The sequence below is a fragment of the Lithohypha guttulata genome (genome assembly GCF_036872675.1).
Source record: "Lithohypha guttulata strain CCFEE 5908 chromosome Unknown scaffold_1, whole genome shotgun sequence".
NCBI lineage: Eukaryota > Fungi > Ascomycota > Eurotiomycetes > Chaetothyriales > Trichomeriaceae > Lithohypha > Lithohypha guttulata.
In genome coordinates this window covers 2,062,926-2,083,609 of record NW_027042750.1, presented here as the reverse complement: position 1 = coordinate 2,083,609, position 20,684 = coordinate 2,062,926, and the positions used below count along the sequence as shown (strand labels likewise).

The following is a 20,684-nucleotide window of genomic DNA, read 5'->3' as shown; positions in this document are numbered from 1 at the left end:
CGAGCTGTGCAGCTAGTGGTACTCTGACAAGGACTATGATTGAGACTCCGTGGGATGATTCGCACATCAAGGTCATGCAAATTATGTAGATGGTCTCGGAGTATGAAGGTACCTGGATACCAATGACTATAACGCTTACAGTCTAGAAGATCTATCTCTATGCAAAAAGGGTAGTCGCATATGCTATTACGCCAATGCACATACTATACCATCGCAACGCTGTACCAACTATCCACTGAATGGCCTCTCTTCGAGTCCCTCCTGACACTCAGCTACTCACTCCGTTCACTGCTGCGCCCGCCTCTGGAGCCATGCGTTCCGCTGGATCACTAAAACCTAGTTGTCCAGATCCTGCACTGTCCATACGATCCCTTTGGACAATCACAGGCTGGTTGCGTTGGTTGTGTTCACTTTCGGTCTTGTCGACACCATCAGTGCCTCTATTCATGCCATTAATCTCGTTGTCCGAACCTGAGTCGGAAGCTTGTCTTGTTAAGACATCCGGCATTTCACCGGTACCAATGCTAGTCAACTCGTCCACAAAAGAGATACCCCAATTAGCAGATGTGTATGTGTTCACATAGTCCCACATCTTCTTCCAGTTCTCCTCTTTCTTGGCTTCACTCATGGTCAGTGCTTTACGAAGTGCTGCTATCATGTCGTTGGTGTCCCAAGGATTGATGACGATACTGCCTTTCATGCTTTGAGCAGCTCCAGCAAATTCGGAGATGACTAACTGCCCGTGGTTCTCGTACTGACAAGCGATGTACTCATAGCTGACCAGGTTCATACCATCTCTCGTTGACGTGACAAAACATGCATCTGCCAATGCATACATGGCGACGAGCTCATCGTGCGGTACCGATGTATGCCGATAGACAATAGGTTGATAGGTGACTGTGCCGTATTTGGCATTGATCCGTCCAGCAAGCTCGCTGATGTGCGATCGCAGAATCTGATACTCCTTCACATCTTGCCGCGATGGAACGACGATCTGCAACAGTACCGCATGACCGACAAAGTCCGGATTGTTCTCGAGAAACATGTCAAAAGCGTGAAATTTGTGAGGAAGACCTTTGATGTAGTCTAACCGATCAACGCTAATGACCACAGTCTTGTCCTTGAAAGAGCCCTCTTTGAGCTCCTTCACTCTGCTTATGACGTTCTCTTTCTTCATGGCTGACACCTCTTTCTCAGGATTGATGCCAATAGGGAAAGCTCCAACATGCACATTTCTGCCATCAAACATGACACCATTAGGACTGGTGGTTAGGCCCAGAATTTTGTGGCAGGCACTTAAGAAATGCCGCGCATAGTCGTAGGTGTGGAAGCCACAGAGGTCTGCGTTTAACAAGCTCTCGAGAACCTCCTCTCGATATGGTAGTTTCATGAATTCCATACTGCTGGGCCAAGGGATATGCAGAAAGAAGCCGACTTTCAGGTTCCGCACTTTTTTATTCAGGTTTCTCATCTCCTCCCGTAGCATTTTGGGCATTAGCATCAGGTGGTAGTCGTGAATCCAAACGATATCGTTGTCTCGTACATCCTCTGCAACTTTCTTAGCAAATAGCCTGTTAACTTTTACATAGGCTTCCCATGGCCCCTCCTCGAAGGTCATCTCGTTGGCGTGGTAATGAAAAAGTGGCCATACAATACTGTCTGTAAGCTTCAGTCAGGATTTGTGCGATTATGGGGACGGGAATACTTACTTGAGTAGCCATTGTAATGCATGTCCATCAGTCTGCCGTCAATCCATAACGGCACACCACCTTTGTCAGCCATTCCAGCCTCTACCTCTTCAACCTCTTGTGGAGGAACGTCAATCCCTGGCCAGCCATAGTATACGGAGTTGTCCTTAAGAGAAGGTGGAAGACCGCTGAGACCTGTAACGAGACCACCAGACGATATATTATATGAATATTGGCCGTCAGTTGTTCGCTTGACAGTGACTGGATGACGGTTGGCGACAATGAGAAGCCGTCGGTCAGCCCTTTTGCTGTTCTCGACTCCCGTAGGCATGGCTGTCCGAGACTAGGTAGATGTGTCGTATATAGGTGGATGTCAACCTTATGGAGACGGCTGTTAATTATTAATATAAGTGCGCTTACTGCTGTGTTGCACTTCAGAAGTGTTTGCAGGATCTCAAAGGAGCAACAGCAACGAAGTTGTCACTCAAGAATATAGATGTCGGTGTCTAATGATTAAGCTCTGGCGTCGAGCCACTGAGAGTATTTGCAAGGCTGTATTGTGGGGCGGGTGTTTGTGAAAATAATCCGCAGTCGTTGATATTACTAGCACTTTCGAAATCTCATGTCACTCGTTCAATGCAGAAGAAGGAAAGGTCGAGTCCGACACCTGGGCGATTGGTAATTGCGAATACCCTTCGTTGCGGCTGCCTTGTTCCAGGTTTCCAAATCCACTGTCGATCACTCGATTACTGTCCAACGAGTCGTATCCGAGATTGTTCTCGATTCAACAAATCCAAGTTGTGGTCGTGACAATCTCGATGGCTACCAGCTGTGGTCCACAAATCTGTCAGTTAACGGTCGTCGCTGTTTTTGGAATGCATGCAAGATTATTTAGCCAGTGATAGATAACTCGACCTGCGTGCAAAGCGCGTTCACGTTGATGCAGCTTTCCGTCGCAAACATAAGGATGACCAATGTGCCACAATATACAGGAAACCTCAAATACGAATCCCTCATTTATTAAGTTGGTGAGAAAGACGTCCCATCGCGATACAATCCAGAGATCAAAAAGAACTTCATTGGCTCGGGCCACAAGTGCAAAACAAATGCGGCGGGCAAGAATTGCAACTTGCCCAAGGGAGGATGGACTCGTTCGCCAAAGGCTGAAAAGATATCATATGGCCCTGTCGGAAACAAGTCCCTTTCCCAGTGGTTGAGCACCATTTCTTGCGATACCCAGCGATATGGATTTTGTTGAAAGAAAACGTGGTCTGCTTGACTTTATTGGCTCGGAAGCGGCTGACTTGTGCCCAGGCAGGAAACGTAATGCAACCAGATCATTTCACCGCTGCAGCCACGTTCTTTTTGGATGGATCCCAACTTGTCCAAGCAACGCAAGACCACACGTAACTCTCCGCACACCACAAGGGGATAAGGCCTGTCGTTGTTGCAGGGGAGTTTCTTGGTTCACAGAAACGTCGCGAAAGACTTGTTGGAAGAGCTATTTCCACCAGCTAGCTATGCCCATGATGTCACACGACCAAGGCCCATGGCTGCTGCATCGGGATGATCCGTAAGTCCACGACTCTTTCTCGCGCAGAGCAAGGAAACGAGCGTGGTCATCTATCGTTCCAGTATCAAGAATGACTGCCTACTGTTGGTGGTACAGGAATCCTGTCAATCAGAACCCAGGGCGAATCTACGACCTGAGTCGCTGTCCAAGTAGGTGGACTAATAATGTGTCTCTTCAGATGTTAATGCGCATTGAGGACGACCGGGCAAACCTTGGATCTCGCCTGAAAGAACGAGGGGCAACCAGATTCTGCTGCTGCAATTGATACAGCATGCAGCATAACAGATTCTTCAGGTGATTGATCTAACTATGCAAGCTGTAGCCCCTGCATCGAGCGTGTCTGCTCCTATACACACATTAGTCGTATGCCTTTTAATACTAGTATACCAGCCCATTCTATGGTCTTGGTATCGTGCACACTCTGAATCAGCAGCTAGATGTACTTCAAAGTATGAGAACTTGAGACAACAATAGTGGCAAACAGGTGGCATACACGTCTGAAGCTCAATACACAGAACGAACACTGTGTTAGGACAATCATATAGTTCTGTATTTGGAAGAGCTACATAATCTGGTAGAACAGCTTTCAAGCTCAGAGCAATCTTCAGACGACATTCCATCATAACGTGAACATCTTTCGTCCTCGTCGCACTGCGCATATCGTTCCGCATTCTGCGTCTCGCATGATCCCGTGCCTCAAATCCCTCATCAGTTCCAAATGCGAACAAAAGAAAAAACAAAATAAGCAAAAAAAAACGACAGCTCGCTTGCTCCAGCGCCAATGCTATCTATATCAGTAAAGACTCAAACCAGATGCTCGCTTGGTTTCAGTTCAGTCATATCGGTCCTTCAAATAATTCAGGTCGTAAACTCCATGCTTCGTCAGATCATCCATCCGTTAGGCGTCAATACAGTTTCGAAGTGAACTGTGTGAGGAGAGAGTAATAAAAGAGAGGGGGTGTTGATGACATCGTCGACATCGTGGCTATATGCATAAGCCTCTCTTGAGACACTTATAATGTTGTATTGTCGTAAATGCTTCGTGATCAGCGTGGTAACTTGACATCGTAATTTCGAACAAAACAAATCGCTGCATTTTTCGCGTCGTAATCATGACAGGTTGTGTGCTTTTCGTCGATCAGTTCGCGCGAACGTCGCGTAGTACAAGTCTCGACAAAAACTTGTTTGACAAAGAGTCAAAGTCCTTGCTGTCAAACTTGACATTCGGACGGTCGCGTAGGTAAGATTCTGCAGTGTATTAGTAATGAGGCAAACAATAATTGAGTTGATAAAGCTTACCATATTTCGTTACATGCTCTCGAACTTCGCTCATAGTATTGCAGACGTCCCAGTTCGAAGCCAGTAAGGCATGATGCTTGGAGGTATCCCATTCGAGGATGGAAGGTAGCTTCTGCGAGATAGCAGAGAATAATCCAACGATAACACCCACAGGAGTAGTTTCCATGTCATTGCAAAATTTCTCTACAGCAGACTCATCCGGAACACGGTAGTGGCAATCGAATTGCATACATTCCCAAACTGCAAGCAGGATCGAAGCTAGGATGAATATCGTCGGCCAATTTTTGAGTTTGTCACCACTGTATACACTTGAGTAAAGTGCTGAAAGCTCCTCGAGAACGTCTTTATGTAGCTCTCGCCACATGTCGGCCATGGCACATTTTATCTGGAAATTGATCATCACAGGTGCCATCGTCTTACCATAAAACTTGGAAGATTTGTCTTCAATCTTGCCGATGAATGACTCCTCAAGTGGGACTCCTTCAATCATAGTGATATGTAGGGTTAGGTTGTAGGCAAGCATCAGCTTCAGTGCCTTCTTGATGATCTTCGAATGTGTCTTGGCATAAAAGTTGTACCCAGCTTTGAGCATTTCCGACAAGAATGGGGTGCCCTCGAAGTAGTCGTCGACAAATTTGACGAACGTATTTCCACCATCTATGTGCTGATCAAGGTAGTCTGAAAGCATCGTTGTCGAAATACCCTCAGTGCCAGCCGACAGTTTGGCAGTAGCAACTTCATAACCAGCAGCGCCCTTATTAGCCTCGACCCAGTCCATCTTCAAGCACTTGTCGTCACGGACGTAGACCTCCCGAGCAGTAATTGGCAACATATGACCATAACCATGTGTGATATATAGGGTTTTCTCGGCATCTGAGAAGCCTTTGATGTTGCCCACGGAGAAGCCAAGCGATACATGACGTTCATAGTCAAACTTTTTATCCTTGAGGAAGTACCCAATCTCCTTGATGTCAATACGTGTGCAGGGTACCTGCCACAGTCGAGCATGCGAAGGTTGACAACCAGCACATGGTTCACCTTTATCACAAGTCTTCTTCAAGAATTTGCATCTCAAGCATGCTCGAAGTTTCCTTATCTCGCTAGCTTGTTTTCTTTGTTCTGGCTTGAGAGGACCCTTCCTCTTGCCTACACGCTTCTCCTCCCGTCCACCTTGCGACGTCTTCTTGGTGACTCTCTCAGTGCCCTTAGCGACAATCGGACTCTTTTTGCCGGTCTTCCGACCTGGTGATCCTGCTGAAGTCTGTGAGACGGGCGAACGCAAGACGGGCGAGGAGATCTTAGAGCTGCTAGGGATCGTGATAGGCTGAACCATGGTATTGTGATCGACATTGGAGCCAAGGTCAATAGAATGACGGTGAGTATATTGATATGATTCCCAGTCACTGTCGGAGAAGGATATTGGTGAGTAGACTGCCTGGGCTACGCCCATATCTAGGTTGGCATACAGACCACTATCAGAGTGGGAAGACTCGGAGACGGTCCGATCATGCAAGGTGAATGATGGATCGACACACAGGGAGCGTTCACTGGATTCAAAGGAGGTTCTGCCGTCGACAAGGTACCAGCCATTTTCGTCTGAATGTTGCGACAGTATTTCGTAGTGAGAGCCAGTGGGAGAACTAGTCTGCTGTTGGTAGGGAGAAACAGGGCCATTGTAGGGCCCAATGTCCTGGGTACGATAACTAACTAGTTCCGATCGAAAACCTGTCCAATCGTGCATGCCATCGAGTGATGGTGGGATTGACATGTAGGCCTGCTCGAGTGGTAACGTGACGGGTAATGCTTGGTTGACTGGGATCATACTCGTTGCAGTGGGCAAGGACATCGAATGCAGAATACCATCGAAAGAGCCATCGATTGACTGTTGTTGTTGGTGATATTCAATATACTGTTGCGTTGGAGCCTGCGACGTCGTGTGAGGATGGTGTGGAATATATGGCTGCTGGTGGTGAGTGTGTGGGTGCTGGCCTGGTTGTTGACCAGCAATTTGCTGTTGGTCGTGATGATGTTGCTGTAGCTGCTGTCGAACCTGCTGTTGTTGCAGCTGCTGTTGGAAATGCCAGTCTCCCATCATCGGATGCTCACCCATCGTGGTCTGTCGTAACCCATGCACACCAGAGTGTATGGGAGATATGTTTCGTTTGGTGTCTGTACCTTGCGGAACCATAGATGTCACATCGAGAGCCCAACTTTGACTGTCGTAGTATGGGTGCGATCTCGAGTCAAAATCATAGTGCAGTTCTTCTGAAGACATGTCCATATTGGCAGTCTGCTTTATCACAACATTGATATTCCGGGCGTTGCAGCTAGAGAACGGCGAGATCGAGTATGAATCAGCGGTTGTTTGTGTGCTGACAAGGATGGAAACAGAGTGAGCTGAGGGACGCAGACAAGCACAAAGACTGTGGACAAGCCTCCAGGCCAACCTCAAAGGAGTGTTGAGCGTGAAGAGAGAGGACAAACCGCGCTGGCGCAGTCAGTCGTGAGATGGAACAGGCGGTGAACACTGCAACTTGTAGTGGCCTCATTGGTCACCATGTGCGGGGCATCGGGGTCTTTTCGCCGCCGATGGTTGGCTTCCACTCGTGCCTCACCAGGAAAAAAATACACGAGCTTGCAAGATTGTGGGACAGCATAAAGGCCAGAATGGACAGTCCACCACAAACTACTGCTGCTCTAATGCAGCTACAAATTTGGCATAGAGTCGAGACAGATTCATGTTGAGCTCGATGGCGCCTACTGCAGATCTCGTTCTCGAACCACGGTCTCAATTGCATGTACAATCGGCACTCGAGGACGGAGTAATCAATCCGGGTTTCGACTGTCAAGATGTCAAGATGTCAACAGCAGTGGTTTTTGTCAACGTGCCATGGCTTGCAAGGTTTCAGGTGGTGCGATGACTTGCATTGGTTTGCATGATGTGGCACAATGCGGTCTTTTGCTCACGCAGGCTTGCAGACTCATAGGACTTTGCACGCTGTTGTAGCTTATTCCCATCGATGCATAGGTATCGAGCTGCTTCTCTGCCATCACTGCTGAGGTCACAGGCTTAGTTGCTATAGATTGCGAGCACTGTATGGCAGACTGTTCGTTATTGAACCCTCACAGAAATAGGTGGCATTGCAGCTGGCCTGGATCTCGAAGTTCGTGCTCGACAAACTTGCCCTCTAGATCACTGCATAGCCAAGAGTGGCAGGTTGAGCCCTAGCTTAGACTCTATCGCTGTAAAGTCGAGTGTGCTCATTGGATCATGTCGCAATTCTATGCAGGTAATCGCGCTTAGGCTTCCAGCCCCCAGTGCTCTTCCGTCTGACTGCTCTACAAAAAACAGACATGTGAGCCGTTTTGTTGACAAGTCAGGCAAGGTGAACCCTTGATCTCTGAACACGGTCTTGCAAAATTATTTTCATGCATCATTGCAACCAGATCTTGGGTCTTGGAGTGTTTATGTAAGTCGAAAGAGTCAATAAGAGCAAGGTAATCATATGGATCCACACGAGACAAGAAAGCAGCGGTGAGCTACCGCAACTTGTGGTGTCAACTCGATCGGTCCGGGGTCCCATTATCCCTTACACCTTCACAGATCTGGGCATGGTGTAGATCAACGCTGTCACAGGGAACATATGTTGCAGGCAGTTCCCGTTGAATTGCACAGAGCAGACTCGATGAACTCGTGGTAATAGTACTTCCTGGAACGTCCGAGCCAGCATAGCACCACCACTGGATTCAGATACTAAACCCACACGGCATTATTTGGCTTCAACGAGGACCGAAGAGAAAGGTCCCATTGGTAAGAGGCTCAGATTGCTCAACCAGCCACGATAAAAGTCTATAGCACAAGGAAAACTACAGAGCGTACTTGCTGCAGCGGCGATCAAGGTTCGCACTCAGCGTTACCTCTGACTGATAACAATATGTCTCCTCAGTCTTGAACTGCGTCGTCGCATTTTGGCGTTCGTGAAGGACTATCATCGAATTGCTCGAGGCCTACTCGAGTAGCAAAGAGGGTTGGTAATTGTACACCTTGTGCATCAGCCGTACTGAAAGTAGTGCGCTTGTTTGCTCGAGATGAAGCTCAAGGCTTGTAGACAGTAAGCCCGCGTCAGCGTAGATTGTACTAATTCAGTTCGTTGTCAAGCTGTACACCATTTGTGAGTTTGCACCGAATAAATTTGAGTGTACTCCAAATTGTGAGATCGGATTATCGGCATTAATGGGAGAATGGGGTGGTTGCTTGTTACTACTTGCATAAATTCCATACAACAATACGAATCAATATTCATGATGTTGCGACACATCTATGATCTCACGTAAGCGCAAGGTGCGATTCGTACAAGTACAGGCAACTCCCGAAAAGATCACAATCAACACGAAGGAAGAGCATGTTCGTGAAGAAACAATGGATTCTGCAGATGAATTCGAGCCTTTCATGACCATACCTCCCCATCTTGTTCGGTGGCCAGCAATTCGTGATACACTATCTTCTTCGACGTCTCAACTGCAAGCTCAAACGATTGCAGAGTGTCTACCTTTACTAAACGCGATCAACAACCCGTCGTCGAATCCTTTCGACTTTGATGAACATGGTCAGCACAACCTAAACCGCGCCGATCACATCAAGTTCATCCGTGATGGCTTGCAAGCACTACCAGCTCAATTCGTTGCCATGGATGCAAGCAGACCATGGCTGATGTATTGGAGTTTACTAAGCCTCTACGTATTAGGCGAAGATGTCAAGCCATTACAGTCTAGGTATGTTTGAAGTAAGGCAACAACTTCCGTCAATTTGTGTAGTGTCTGACTGAGAATCAGCATAATCAAGACGTTCGAACCGCTACAGAACAAATCAGGTGGATTTGGCGGAGGGCAAGGTCATCTTTCTCACCTTGCTGGCACATACGCTGTAATACTTGCGGTTTCCATGGTCGGAGGGCAAGACGTTTACAACGTGATAGATCGCGTCGCCCTTTGGCATTGGCTCGGCCGGCTCAAGCAATCGAATGGAGGATTCTGTGTTTGTGAAGACGGCGAAGAAGACGTCAGGGGCGCTTACTGTGCTCTCGTTGCCATCACCCTCTTAGACCTTCCATGGCATCTTCCGAGCGACTCCGCGGCAAGAGCAAGTGGTATGACTGACTTCCGAGATGGCCTTGGAGAGTATCTCTCGAGCTGTCAGACCTACGAAGGAGGTATAGCTGCAAGTCCCAGCAACGAGGCGCACGGTGCCTACACCTTCTGTGCCCTGGCCTGTCTCAGCATTCTTGGTCCACCTCACGAAACGATCAAAAGATATCTGAATGTAGAGTCCTTGCTGCAATGGCTGTCTGCACGTCAATATGCACCAGAAGGGGGGTTCGCTGGTCGAACCAACAAAGTTGTTGATGGCTGCTACAGTCATTGGATTGGAGGATGCTGGCCTCTAGTCGAAGCTGTGTTAACAGGGCCAGATCACGAAGGCGAGAGCGTCGACCCCTCGACGAAAGCTAGAATTTTCAGTGGGGAAGGATTGGTCAGATACATCCTGGGGTGCTGCCAAGGACCTTCGGGTGGACTAAGAGATAAACCTTCCAAGTAAGTTTCAACGTTTTCAGGAACGGCCATGTGCTAACTCTTGCAGACGTCCAGATGCATATCATACCTGTTATAACCTTTGCGGACTTAGCATGACGAAACATAGCCATGTATACTATTTACGGCAGAGTCCAGACTCAGGTCTGCTCGAATATGCTGCTCGACGCAACGACCTTCTACGGCCGACTTCAGAAGACGTGTCAGAGGCAGATAGCACCTCACAGGAGGTCGCCGCATTTCATCCTGTTTATGTTACTCCTCACACTGCAGTCCATGATCTAGAGCAATGGTCACGAACTCATGCGCTTGATTTTGAGGTAGCTCACATCTCTGCCGAGAGCAAATAGAAAAGAGCTCGTACCTCAGGCTGTTTGACGTAGAGAACCTGAAAGTTTTCTCGTACTTCAAAATCAGTGATGGTCGTTCCTACCCAACCAGTATTCATCAAATAGACCACTGAGCCACAGAAACAAAAGCCTGCAATATTGCGTCTGATAATGTCCTGATAGGACAAATGTCTTGATTGTAGGATCCGAGAACTTGTTTTCTGTAGTCTGACATGATAGAGGGCCAGGGTGTTACTGTTGCAAACCTGGGGTACATCAGATTGGGAGGAGCTAACGCTATTGATGGTGCTACATACAAGTGACATCCGCAGCCAAGCCGAGCAGGTTGATTGATGCCTGGAACTTGCATTCTGAGTTTAGTGGCCAATCTTACTCGTAACATTTCTTGTGCATATATTAAAGTTTTGGTCTTTTGCTGCCAGCACATTTGTGCATGAACAAATCTCTTGAGCCAGCAGACCGTCGAAGCTACTCGAGTACCCAAGTCCTTGCAGGAATTACTCGGGAGGCTGATCCTCGTTCGGTACTGACAGGAATATGTTGACCTTTCTGGTCACATAAGCGAAATGCTCATCGCCTCTGCTCGGGACTGAGCATCCTCAAACGAGATTGCATCATCGTCATTCAACCCTATCTAGAGGTGAAGGCGGTAACTGCAACACCCTTGTATGCAAGAACTTGTCCAATTACTGGCGTCTACCGCTCAACGCTCGACTACAGCACAGCTGGAGTGACGTGCATGTAACAGCATGTACTGTAAGCATACTACTATCCGGCCATTGTCGGAGCGAACAGGGAACTCCACGGTTCTAGAAGACGATTCCTCTGGCTTTTCCTCTGCATGCAAAAGAGACTTTAGCTGCAAGCGCCAAGTGATGCACGTCGCGCGTGCACACAAACCAGTGGTTCTTGCTCTTTACCGTGCTCCTCCACCGAGTCACGATTGCATTGCGCCATTCCTTTGCAACGCCCTGCTGCTACGGGGTTGTAATTACGACACTCAACAACGCTCATGTCAGTGGTACTGGGCGCGAAGCAAGATAGTCTGCCCTAAACAGCTAAATTCAAGCTGATCTCCATGCACTTGCAGCTCTGCTTATTTCACCATCCTTGAAACATGGCGGAGACATGATTCGATGAGCGCTAAAAACTGATCGTTATACGGACGCCAGGATCGCAGCGAAAATGTCAATCCCCAAACTGCTGGTTCGAGACACTGCCAACACATCAACGCAGAACCACATCTCAAGGAGCGGCATGTTGCTCTGCGAGTCCCTTTTGGTCTCTACCACCAAACCCGCAACATCGCTATAGGCTGTAGTTTTGGCCACAGTGGAATTTCGTTACTGCCCCACAACGCACTGATGCTTCGTTGTCACTGCATGAAAGAGAAATGAGCGACACTGACCGGTGTTTGGGACAATATGTGAAAGTTCATCATGGTACTTCTACCATATGTGGGACGTAAGCCTTCAACTAAACATTACCTCTCTTGTCTCTACAGTACATTTGTCTTGTTCAATTAGTGGTCGATCGCTGTCAGTCACATTTGCAGAAGTTCGAACAAGGATTTGCAGAGTGGTGGATACGAGGTTGACAACCGAGCCAAGGTCGATTGTGTGCACTCAGTGTTGTCGGATACAAGCCTCATCCTTTGGGTATCTATCGTGGAGATGTATCATATGGTATACCTGGACAGTAAGTGTTTCGAAGCCGATCCGTTGCTTCAGAAGCCTGACACACCAACCACACCGTCTTGAGCTGGCCTGCTATAGTTTGGATTGCCATGTCAGCGACGAGCTAATTTGGTACTACACAGGTCTTTGCAAAAGACGGCAATGGCCCGAACCACACTACGAAGTTGTACAGACAAGAAATGGATGCACCTGTGTCGTTCGTGTCAACAACCGAGAATATCAAACTTCCACGTGCTATCCTTCCGAGGTCACAGCCAAGGAAGGTGCAGCCGCAATAGCATACAACATCTGTCGAAGCTTCTCGGTAAACGATGGGATGTATCCGGCAGGCTTTGCCCACGACAACGTTGTCCAAGGCCGAGCAGTACCTGTCGGAGCCGGTAGGGCTAACCGGAGGAACCAGGCAGTCTCTACAGCGGCAGACTACCGCGTAAGAACAGAAAGTATGAGCTCAGGTAGCCGCAGCGGAGGTAGCAGTCCAGATCTCGATGATCATTCAGGACCCAGCCTCTACCTTCGTACAGCCACATCCACTCGATACACTGCACCACGTCTGAATCGCTCGACCCGCGATGGACTAACACGACGACAATGACAGAGGTGTAATGGTCAGGCAGGCTTCTCCCGCTCTTAAGAAGAGCAATCGCAAGTGGATAGACGGACGATATGGATTCTGCGAAAATCTTGGCATGATCCGGGGTAACAGCCGGTCTCCTGTCCTTCAAATTATTGTTTCTGTGGGCGTCTCCTAAAGTCCAGCAGGCAACTGCTACTCTCATCATACTATCTGTTCGGAGCATAGCAAGCGATAGCAGCGCATTGATCTTGGGGAGAATTTTAGGAGCATTGGAGGCATTAACGACTAACGATAACCACGATATGACCACGAAGAAGTCTCAAAATTTACCATAGAGTCACAACGATCAACGACCTAGCAACGACCCGAGTTCCTTAGTATGGACAGTCGTTTCAGATAGAAACAATATTCCATCGTTTACATACTTACCATTCCTCCATTGCGGTCTCTCTCGCAGAGGCATCGAGAGTTGTCTCAGTGGCAGCAACATCGATCTTGAAGCTCGAGACACATCATAGCCGAACCAAGCCCGTAATTAATTAGATCAAGGACGAAGATCGAGGTGACGTAGGGCAGTCCTGCGGTAAACACTATCAGTACCGAATGCCAGCCTGTGGCACCGTGGGTCACTCATAGCTTCCTTGTTTTGTCTGTACTCTACTCTTGTATTATTGAGCATGATAAGCCAGAGCTTCATGTCTCACTGTCATACCACAGTCCCCGACGCTGGACTTGCGAGGCATGAATGGCTCTAGTACAAGCCGGGTGCTCCTGACCCTTACAGCTCAGCGCGTCTCACCAGCTTCTTCGCGCTTCTCACAGCCCATTCACCGTCGTTGCGGCCTCCTCAATCTCACGACCGAGCGCAAAGCTGCTACAGCGACCTATGTTCCCTGTCAACGACGTTTCGCAAGCCACCAGCAGACAGCGCAGGACTTGAACCAGAAGGGCATCGACCAGCAGCTATCTGAATATGATCGAAATATAGCGGAAGAGCAAGACAAGCAAAGGAGAGCGCCATGGCATCGCGAGGGCTCTCAAGAACCTCCTGTCAGGCGGCAACGCTCAGCAGGTGCCATGACCAAAGGTGAGTGACGATGTTGCAGAGGCTCGGCTGAAATTCAGCTGATACGGTGCAGGCAAACTTCTGACTACACCTTCACGCCTGCTTAAGTTAGTACTACCGCTCAGCACAGTGGACATCAATACCGATCGCAAGGACGTGGCTCCGTTAGCCCTGCTAGTACACCCTAGCCAGCCTCTATCTTACTTATCACGTCTTATCCAGTCTGAGCTTCCTACCGTTCCAGGGGCGAAGGGCGTCGATCGTCCACCTGAGGTATCTTTCAGGGCTGTGGAATCGAAAGATGATGAGACCCCACCCTCGAGGCCCGTTGTTGAGGAGGGCAAAGGACCGAACGACCCCGAAGATACTGAGATCGGCGAAGGAGCTGTTCAGTCATACAGCGGCGCAGGCAGAGAATCTGAGACTGACTCCGAAGGTGAATTCATCAGATGGTCCTCGTCTACAGAGATAGGCGATTTCATACGTGACGCTGCTAGGGCCAAGGAGTTTGAGGTTGAGATCGAGGGAAATCCAGAGACAATCAAGGTTGCAGTGCCCTCCTTCAACGACAGAACTTTCTATCTGCGCCAGCGTTTACGTCGAATGGCGACCACCATCGCGGACATGGCGACTTTGAAACACGAGTGTGATGCTGCTGCACATAAGACAGGGCAACGGGTGTAAGTTCAACGTCGTCTGTCCTAGATACGTTTTGCTAAGTTATTAGTGCTATAGGAGGCTGTGGGATCCTGGTAGGATATTGGGTGAGTCTTTTCCACAGCATCTGCCGACTCAACGAAACAATTGAGCCTGTGGACCATATTATGAATGTCCTTGAGCTAACGTGTCATAGTGTAAGTAAACCCAGACTCCGTTGTGTTTCCTGATGACAGTCCATTGTGCTGTACAACACCCTTTGGGTCGCAAATCACAAGGTCGCATTAGGGACTTGAATGTTTGCTGGCTTAGGCGCAGGATTTTAGGGCTGGTAAAGATCTTCTGTGGCTAATTTAATTTACAGATGTCGTGTACCGTCTCACGTTCGAGACCGACCTTGGTTGGGATGTCATGGAACCTGTTACATACCTCGTCGGCTTATCGACTCTAATCGGCGGATACATGTGGTTTCTATATCACAATCGCGAAGTGAGCTATAGATCAGCAATGAATCTCACGGTCAGCAGACGTCAAAGCAAACTCTACGAACAACGTGGATTTAATCTACAAAAGTGGGAAGCTCTTATAGAAGAAGCCAATGCTATCAGGAAAGAGGTTAAGGCTGTAGCATCAGAGTACGACGTGCAATGGGACGAGATGGCTGATGAGAAAGATCCGAGAGTGACGAAAGCTCTAAGAGACGAGAGGAGAGCGAACCAGAAGAGATCGGGTAAAAAGAAAGACAAAGATGAGGAAGAGGAAGATGACGATTAAATGGATGCTCTCTACCGATTCGCAGCCGTCTGGATCTTATTCAAACAAATTACCATCACTTCCAAGACATGCCGTTGCATGTATGTACGTGTCCTTATCGACACACATGCGTGTTCCCATCAAGGCCTCATCTTCGCCGCAATTACAACGTTTCTATATTACATTGAACGCCAGACTCAAATGCTAACGCTATGCAAGACGCCGATATATAACCGTTTTCGAGTCGCTAATACAAAGCTTCAGAATTGTTGAAAAGATTTTCCCAATCAACCTCGACCATGCGGCTTTGTCGCAAGTATCAAGGCCACACAAACCTCCATCGATCGACATGGTTACCGTGGACGGTGCACATTTCGAACTTGATCGTACATCCTCGATGTGGTCTTCTCCGAAGCTCCTGGTTCTGTCAGTAAAACACTTATACAAGCGACCTGACTCTCGACTCACCACTGCTATTACTGCCTCCACTGCCACTACTACTAGTGTCACCATTCCGACGATTTCGATTGTTTCTGATGTCTCTGGATCGGAACACGCTGTACAATAACCATAGCGTTACCCAATTAGGAGAGTGCTCGCCCTGCGTCGCACCACGATCAAACATTTGTCGTTGTACTGTGCCAGGAGCAGCATTCTGCCAAGTCTTGATGATAGCCCACTGCTGACGCTCCCGACTGATATGATGCCAGAAATATGGCGGTCGGATGGTTAGGTCATTCTGCTTTTCTTCCACCAGATTTGACCGATCAGCATTCAGTAGGTTGTAGGTTGCAATTGCTTCGTCCTACAAACATGTTAGACTGTGCTGTTCTACTTTATCTTCTGCCCAAATTCGAGCTCACCCTCATAGCCCTATAGATGCCCTCGTGACGAGCATCACTCGAATCAAGACCCAAAGCGCGCATGAAGTCGTCCTTGGGCACGCGTGGTCCGACGCCTGCAGACATGGTCGATCAAAAATTATCGTGAAACCTTTTGACATAGAAACCGCTGAAGAATCTGTGAACTTCAAGATAATAGCTTACTAGAACATGTATGTCAGTGATACAGACCTCAGAGAAGAAGAAAGCGATGCTCTAATATGTTGACCAAATTCGATATACGGGCGCATTGCTCGGATTGAAAGCAAACAGCAATCGGTCCACATACGGTAATGTTTCCTCGAGGTGATTTGTTGCAACACAATCGTCGTTAGGCCGAAGCATTGTACGGATAGCTAATTGTGCCTTTCCATTCCCTTGGGTCGCTGCGCAAAGCTTTTGATAGAAAAGCATTGGAAGCAGGAAAAAAATTCTGCTCAAAGGTGCCACGGATAACGACTTTTTGGCTGCAACAGCAGTTGTCATGGGTAGCCTTGAAATCAACGACATACCTCGTGGCGGAGGCTCCGTTGTGTCAGACCAGACCAAGCTGGAACGGCACGCATCTCGGCTGCAACTCCACCTTGCTTGCAGGCAGAAAAATCAATGATTTACAGCAAGAGCTTGCTCAGAGTGCTCTCTGAATTTGATGCGTGAGGCAGAAGGTTTACAAGCATCAGAGCGCTATGCGTCCGGCTTAAAGGAGCCCTTTAGGGGGGACACACGTTCCACCTTCACTAGAACCGAGGAGGAACGAGAGTGCCCCGAGAGCTTTAGAAAGTGGCGACGGTGGGAAGTGGAAAATGGCGTGTACAGAAAGAGCTTGCTGCAGAGGTTGCAGACCAGTCGTCGGTAGAGGGCCAATCATACAAAGAAAAATTAACATCCGAACAGTTTTGAAACTCTAATGCTAGGTATGACAGACTAGCAATATGACAAGCTGCTGTGCATCCTTGCTCTTCCTCCAATTTACAGTTCTCTGCAACCTTAAGACGAGCAAGCGGATAGAAATAAAGGTGCCATGTCAGCAAACGTTTCCGAAGACCGTTGCTCGCCTGGTTTTTTGAGTGGAGCTCGGATGTTTGTCCTTTGCAGGCGGGTCAAAAACGACCAGGGCACGTAGCAAACATACCAAAATTGCGTCTTCTCGAGCTCCTCGAATATTCATCGAAGGCACGAGCGAAGCGATCCTTTCCTTCTCCTACAGGAGTACCATTGACGTTCTGACAACGAGCTTCGTGGTGTCGCCTCGTGTTGGGCAGATCAGCTGCATAGCGACAAAGCTCTACTGATCTGGCATGTTGATGCAACACAACAACCAGTTGAGGAACAGTGACAACCTCGGTTGACGGACGCACACTGGCAGAACAGTCACCTTCCCGTCCACCAGATATGTAGGCCTCCATACTTGATCAGAAGGGCTCATTCCTCAATGGGTGTCTATAATCAACGTTGTGAAACCTACAATCAGTACCGTGCATGGAAGCCTCGCGATTTGTTGCCTAAGTCAGGCACCAAAACCTATCACTGCAACTCACCTGAGTCTGCCACGACACTACCTACAGCCACAAGAGACTGCAAGGAATGAGATGAGGCTCACTTCGTTGATAGTGCCCATCTCCGCCTCCTCGTACCTCGCGAAGTGGGCTTTGTGCTGACATCAACGTTCGAGAGCGTTGTGGATCTGCATCGTTGCAGCACGTGGAAACAAGCCATAGGTATAGAAAGGATTCAACAATGCGAACTGCTGTGTAACCAGACCGCTTGATTTCTGCCAGACAACATGGTCAGATGTGTGCTCTCTCATGGTATATGTCTGTATAGAGTCCCAACACTTCCATCAATTGTTTCCCGGCGCGTTCTTTCCTCAGCTGTCCCTCACCTTGATCGTCGATCAGCTTCCAGCTAAGCTCGCTTCTACCAATCTCGGCCTAGCTGGACACGATCAGCATGAGCATCAACAAGGGAGCCCAGTCGCAGTATGCACAATAGACTCTAGCCGGCCTCCACAAGCGTACGAGGAGTTTCCATATGTCTTAAATAAACTTTGCTTTTACTGTCGGTAAAGGAGATTGACCAACGAACCAGGATAGGCGGAGTCTTTATCCGCATCCTCGCACTCCTCCTCAAAACCGTTGACCCACATTCGAGGAGCCTACATGCAAGCGTTGTCATCCGTTTACACCTTCCTGCGACGTGCATCTTTTCCTTTCGAAGAGACATACTTTGTTCTTTACTTTGTCTTGAATCAGGAAACGACAGCTGTTCCTTTGAGGCCACAATACTCTGCTTCGCACCTTCTGTTTGCGACAAGCCGTTGTTGCCACGACCAGCATGGCTTGCAGAACTTAAGAGCTTAATATTGGTGCCTTGTTCTCCAAATGATGTATCTTAGCTGCCTCAGAACGTGTTCATCGTTGATTCAAGCTCCCGTCGTAGTGCTCGAAGGGTATGGACGTTGGTTGTCGACACCTCATCCCTGATCTGCGTAATTTGAAGCAAGAGCCGCTAGCTCGAGTAAAAACAGGCTGTTCAGTATTGCGATATACTGTTGTCATGGCAGCCACAACCAAGACCAGAAATTACGTGCCTGTGCTTCTGCTCAAAACTAAATCACAGCCAGAGGATACATATGAAGAGTGTTTTCAAAGAAAAGGAAGTACGGCTGATAGCAGCGACACGGCCTCGTCTGAGCAGTCTCTAACTTTCGAACCTCATTTCGTTCCTGTTTTGGAACATGCGCGACACACATCCACCTTAGGCCACCTTAAGAATCTGCTTCAGACAGGAGAACTGAAGCAGAAATATGGGGGAATGGTATTTACATCACAGCGCGCTGTGGAGGCATGGACTGAGGTTGTGGACGATGTTGAGGCAGACGATAGTGCTTTTCAGAATCGAGGATCAACAAGCCACGGAGCAGCGAAAGACGCTTCAGCACATGATCCTTTTGCTAGTCTTGAATCACTAACTCCGTTCCCACTGTACGTCGTTGGTCCTGCAACGGAACGTGCTTTGCAGTCGCTGACTGAACGCTACGATCATGCAGCGACAGAAGCAAATGCTAAAACAATATATGCTCACCTTAACACTTCAATCCATGGTGCTCATACAGGAAACGGAGCAAATCTTGCCTCATACATATTAGGACATTACAACCAGTTTCATCGTGAGCACTGGTTCAACTATTTCGAGGCGCCGAGGTTGCCTTTCATACCATTACTGGGGATGAGTAGCGAAAATTATGGGCGCAAGAGGTTAGACGGTAATGATCCGCGATTGACGAAGAAACCACTACTATTTCTTGTTGGCGAGCAAAGGAGAGACATCATCCCGAAGACACTGCAGGAGCATGCCGAAGGGGCTGACAAGATTGTAGTTGATGAAGTCGAGGTGTACAGGACCGAGATCATGCCAAGTTTCGATTCCGACCTCAAGAATAGTATCGAGCGCCTCGACCAAGATCAAAGCGACGATATCAGAGCTGTAGTGGTGTTCAGTCCTCAAGGCAGCGATGTCATGTTGCGAAGGATTGGTTATCTCGACAGCAATGACAGGCCCGCAGAAAGAGCGAAGCGGAGAGAGTGGAAACAAGGCAAGACGGGCTCCGAGTCGCCGAGATGGTTGTTGGTTGCTATCGGTCCTACCACCAGAGACTACCTGAGAGATAAGCTTGGGGTCGAGCCTGATGTTTGCGCACAAAAGCCTAATCCCGAGAGCCTGCGTGAAGGGATTGAGACTTTTCTGAAAGAGATGTGCTCGTGAATGATGGTTTAGCATTCATGTGGGACTGAGCGCGTGGGAAGATCTATAGCGATCTTCTGCTGAGGCTAGGTCAATTGTAAGAACAGAATAGAGCTTGTCGATGGCACGCATCATAACGGCAAGCACAACAGATGGAGCAGCCAGTCAAGAAGGAATTTCTCAATCGCCATCTCACGTTAAGGATTGTGCTAGAGACTCGATGAAATCGTTTTGCAAGACATCACTCGTCTTCTTGCCAACCTCCTTGTCTCTTATTTACGTTCATGACAGATACATGCCAGCTCTACCGCTCCAGGTTGACGTATACTAGCAACGCTGCAGTCCTACGGCCATTAGCAATAGCGATAACAGGACTCGAGTCACAGTCCCCGATACTTGTCTTCATGATTTCGTCGAGTTCGAGAGTAGGTGGTCTCGAATGCGACAAACCTTCAAGGTGACTGTGTACTGCCCCTATGGTGAGGTCTTGTTGACGAGAGGCTCTTCGTGGAATGACTGGATCGCTACAGCTTGACAGATAGGAAGAAAAACGTTCAGCCGATGCTTAATGGGAATCTAGAAGTGCAATCACGGGAGGACTAAAAGTACTCATTAAGGAGAATAGTCGTCCCGCCCTCTCATTGTCGCATGATATCCAGTATCCAGCATGGTAATAGGGGGAGAACAGTGGTCGCAGACGCACTTTGAATTCGCACTGCAGCTATAGAGTAATAGCATGCTGACCAATCACGGTTCTCGAGCCTAGAAACGTGAAATATACCTTCAGCTTGAATGCCGAACACACGGATG

At 48.4% G+C, this 20,684-nt stretch overlaps 6 protein-coding genes across 6 annotated transcripts; 3 read left to right on the top strand and 3 right to left on the bottom strand.

Moving 5' to 3' along the window:
• Positions 1-268: 268 nt before the first annotated feature.
• TPS1 (Trehalose-6-P synthase/phosphatase complex synthase subunit) lies at positions 269-2,019 on the bottom strand (the record flags this gene model as incomplete). Its single annotated transcript, XM_064895136.1, has 2 exons — positions 269-1,659; positions 1,710-2,019. 2 exons carry the CDS (start codon positions 2,017-2,019, stop codon positions 269-271), a joined length of 1,701 nt encoding a protein of 566 aa, XP_064757823.1.
• A 2,380-nt stretch (positions 2,020-4,399) lies between these two features.
• LTR64_000752 (uncharacterized protein) lies at positions 4,400-6,841 on the bottom strand (the record flags this gene model as incomplete). The annotated part of the gene is made up of 2 exons (XM_064895135.1): positions 4,400-4,509; positions 4,561-6,841. 2 exons carry the CDS (start codon positions 6,839-6,841, stop codon positions 4,400-4,402), a joined length of 2,391 nt encoding a protein of 796 aa, XP_064757822.1.
• Positions 6,842-8,881: 2,040 nt separating this feature from the next.
• Positions 8,882-10,499, top strand: RAM1 (CAAX farnesyltransferase (FTase) subunit beta; the record flags this gene model as incomplete). Its single annotated transcript, XM_064895134.1, has 3 exons — positions 8,882-9,333; positions 9,394-10,152; positions 10,199-10,499. The coding sequence occupies 3 exons, from the start codon at positions 8,882-8,884 to the stop codon at positions 10,497-10,499; spliced, it is 1,512 nt and encodes a 503-aa protein (XP_064757821.1).
• A 3,015-nt stretch (positions 10,500-13,514) lies between these two features.
• Positions 13,515-15,270, top strand: LTR64_000750 (uncharacterized protein; the record flags this gene model as incomplete). Its single annotated transcript, XM_064895133.1, has 4 exons — positions 13,515-13,860; positions 13,913-14,519; positions 14,575-14,603; positions 14,861-15,270. 4 exons carry the CDS (start codon positions 13,515-13,517, stop codon positions 15,268-15,270), a joined length of 1,392 nt encoding a protein of 463 aa, XP_064757820.1.
• A 418-nt stretch (positions 15,271-15,688) lies between these two features.
• Positions 15,689-16,217, bottom strand: LTR64_000749 (uncharacterized protein; the record flags this gene model as incomplete). The annotated part of the gene is made up of 2 exons (XM_064895132.1): positions 15,689-16,054; positions 16,113-16,217. 2 exons carry the CDS (start codon positions 16,215-16,217, stop codon positions 15,689-15,691), a joined length of 471 nt encoding a protein of 156 aa, XP_064757819.1.
• A 2,469-nt stretch (positions 16,218-18,686) lies between these two features.
• On the top strand, positions 18,687-19,895 carry LTR64_000748 (uncharacterized protein; the record flags this gene model as incomplete). The annotated part of the gene is made up of 1 exon (XM_064895131.1): positions 18,687-19,895. The coding sequence occupies one exon, from the start codon at positions 18,687-18,689 to the stop codon at positions 19,893-19,895; it is 1,209 nt and encodes a 402-aa protein (XP_064757818.1).
• Between the last annotated feature and the right edge of the window lie 789 nt (positions 19,896-20,684).